Here is a 3,294-nt window from a genome sequence, read left to right on the forward strand (position 1 = left end):
GGGCCCTGAACTCTGGGCCTGGGCACTGTCCCTCAGCTCTTCAGCTCAAGGCTAGTGCTCTACCACTTGAGCCACAGCACCACTTCTGGCTTGTTTTCTTTTTTGCTTATGTGGTGCTGAGGAATTGAACCCAGGGCCTCATGCATGCAAGGCAAACATTGAGCTACCTTCCCAGCCCCATCCATTTGACTTTTTTTTTTTTTTTTTTGGCCGGTTGTGGGCCTTGAACTCTGGGCCTGAGCACCGTCGCTCAGCTCTTCAGCTCAAGGCTAGCGCTCTAGCTTGAGCTACAGCGCCACTTCCTGTTTTTCTCACGGACTTTCCTGCCCGGGCGGGCTTTGAACCATGATCCTCAGATCTCAGCCTCCTGAGTAGCTAGGTTCACAGGTGTGAGCCACCGGCACCTGGCTCGTTTGACTCTTATCTCTAATTAACCACCAGAAAACTGGAAGTGGTGTTGTGGCTCAAGTGGTAGAGAACTAGCTTTTACCTGGGGAGTTAAGGGAACATGCCGAAGCCCAGAGTTCAAGCCTCACAACTAACAAATAAATCTTAAAATGCATTTTCATTACAAAATATACACACAAAAAGAACTGAAACAAGTACACAAATATTTGTAGATAAATATTCATAGCCCCAACATAAAGAAAAATCTATCTGAATGTTCACTAAAGACAAGGGGTAGATATACAATGAAATACTGTTTGATACATGCTACTTTATGATGAACCTTTAAAACATGCTAAGTAAAAAAATGAGACATAAAAAGTCATATATTGTATAATTCCATTTATATGATATATCCAGAATAGAAATGAAAACTACACTAGTGGTTGCTAGGGGCAAAAGTGAAGAAGCCAAATGTGGGGAATGGACAAGGTGGTTAAATGTTCTAAAATAGAGATACATACTGCAAATGTACTAAATATCACTTGTTTATATCCCAATAAAAGAAATTAAATAAACTTCAAAGTCAGATCTAGACCATTCTAATAGATTCAAAATCAACCCTTAATAGCCTTTAAACACAACTTTAAGTCAAATAAATAGAAAACAAGTCAGGTATAGAATTAAGTTAGGACCAACAGTAAGTCTCTAATTCACTAAAGCAACATTTTAAAGCAAATTACTTAATAGTATTTGACTGTACTGGAAAAAGAAAACTACAGAGGTTTCTTTGAATTAGGAGAATTTTCAAAAGTTGTACCTGATCCCATCTATCGTCAAAGATGTTGCAGAAATATTGGTGGATATGACACATTTTCTAATTCCAGGTGGAGGTGGTAAAAATATTCTCCTTTGTTGATCTAAAATACATGTAACAAACAAAAATACTGGTTTATAACATGTCCTTGTCACCCTCATACCTTGAAGAGGTCATTTTTTTAACTGAAAGTTATGTTTTCTTCACCTCTTTAATAATCTTTTTTTTTTGGGTCCAGTGGTGGGGCCTGAATTCTGGGCCTGGGCGCTGTCCCTCAGCTCTTCAGCTCAAGACTAGCGCTCTACCACTTGAGCCACAGCGCCACTTCCGGCTTTTCTTTTTGTTTATGTGGTGCTGAGGAATCGAACCCAGGGCCTCGAGCATGCAAGGCAAGCGCTCTACCACTGAGCCATCTTCCCAGCCCCTCTTTAATAATCTTAAATATAGTCGGGCACTGGTGGCTCACGCCTGTAATCCTAGCTACTCAGGAGGCTGAGATCTGAGGATCACGGTTCAAAGCCAGCCCGGGCAGGAGAGACTGTGAGACTCTATCTCCAATAAACCACCATAAAACCGGAAGTGGCGCTGTAGCTCAAGTGGTAGAGCGCTCGCCTTGAGCTGAAGAGCTGAGGGACAGCGCCCAGGCCCAGAGTTCAAGCCCCACGACCGACAAAAAAAAAAAATAATAATCTTAAATATAAAATACAATCTTTCACTGTTAATATTTTTAAGTGGAATCATAGATGACTATAGTAAAACCACCTCTAGAGTAAACTCCTTTACCTAAGTCATGGTTCTATTTAAGAATATGTATAAAACTGTGGATTTCACATATGTACACACACACACACACACACACGCACGCACGCACGCACGCGCAATAATGTTAATGAATTCAGACTCCCTAAAGCCAATTCATGAACAAACTGAAGACCTTAAAGGCTGATGAGCTAGCCGGGCGCTGGTGGCTTATGCCTGTAATCTTGGCTACTCAGGAGGCTGAGATCTGAGAATCTCGGTTCAAAGCCAGCCCAGGCAGGAAAGTCTGTGAGACCTCTTATCTCCAATAAAGCGCTAGAAAACAGAAAGTGGTGCTGTGGCTCAAGCAGTAGAGCACTCGCCTTGAGCTGAAGAGTGCAGGGACAACACCCAAGCCCAGAGTTCAAGCCCCATGACCAACCAAAAAAACAGAAAAAAGACTGATGAGCTAACACCAAAAGAAGTAACACCACACTCATTTCCACTAGTGAAGGGTAAGCTCCAGCACCAATGTCTATAATATGGTCTCTTGCACTTCAGGAATAAATTAATTCCCCTAAGTAGGGGAGTCTGATTCTCTGGTGAACCTGGAGTAAGGTCCAAGAAGATTTTAAATTTGAAAGCTAGTATGCAGGAATAAAGAAGAGTAAATTTGTAAACCACAGAGAAGTAACTAAAGTACCCTGAGAGATATTAGCCTAAAAAGAGAACAGAACAAACTATTGAGATGTTGAGTGTGTGTCTACATTCTAGGTACTTCTCAGGCCTTAAGAGACATGACTGAAATAAGAAATGTGTTGTCCAAACTCCACTCACCCACCCTCCCCTACCAGATTAAGCAGAAAATATAACAGCAGAGTTGGAAGTGTTGGCAAGGAACAAGAGCTAAGTGAAAGTTGGAGAAGGATGAGTATGAATGTGTTCTGCAAAGTGTTAGATTGGTAACAGTAGAGTTGGAAGGAATAGAAAGCATCATAGCATTTTCAAAATGGTAGGACTCAGAAATTATGCCTGTGACAAATTCTAGGATGTTAAGTATTTGAAAGGATAGCTGACTTGGGAGTGAGATAAAAGGAAGGATCACAAAACTTCAAAGCAAGGGAGTTAGTTAATCCTCTATTTCAGTGATATCCAAAGATTAGAAATATTCCAAGGAGCTGGGTGCTGGTGGCTCACACTTGTAATCCTAGCTACTCAGGAGGCTGAGATCTGAGGATCGCAGTTCAAAGCCAGCCCAGGCAGGAGAGACTGTGAGACTCCTATCTCCAATAAACCACCAGAAAACCGGAAGTGGCGCTGTAGCTCAAGTGGTAGAGCGCTCACCTTGAGCT

At 41.9% G+C, this 3,294-nt stretch overlaps 1 protein-coding gene across 1 annotated transcript in view; it reads right to left on the reverse strand.

The window, feature by feature from the left end:
- Window positions 1-3,294, reverse strand: part of Dhx40 (DEAH (Asp-Glu-Ala-His) box polypeptide 40) — a 43,757-nt gene that overhangs the window by 21,433 nt on the left and 19,030 nt on the right. Inside the window, exon 8 of the mRNA XM_013013087.1 lies at window positions 1,208-1,307. Within this exon, the coding sequence (XP_012868541.1) occupies window positions 1,208-1,307 (100 nt within the window). The remainder of the gene's footprint in view (window positions 1-1,207; window positions 1,308-3,294) is intronic.

The sequence above is a fragment of the Dipodomys ordii genome, unplaced genomic scaffold (genome assembly GCF_000151885.1).
Source record: "Dipodomys ordii isolate 6190 unplaced genomic scaffold, Dord_2.0 Scaffold19, whole genome shotgun sequence".
NCBI classification, from domain to species: domain Eukaryota; kingdom Metazoa; phylum Chordata; class Mammalia; order Rodentia; family Heteromyidae; genus Dipodomys; species Dipodomys ordii.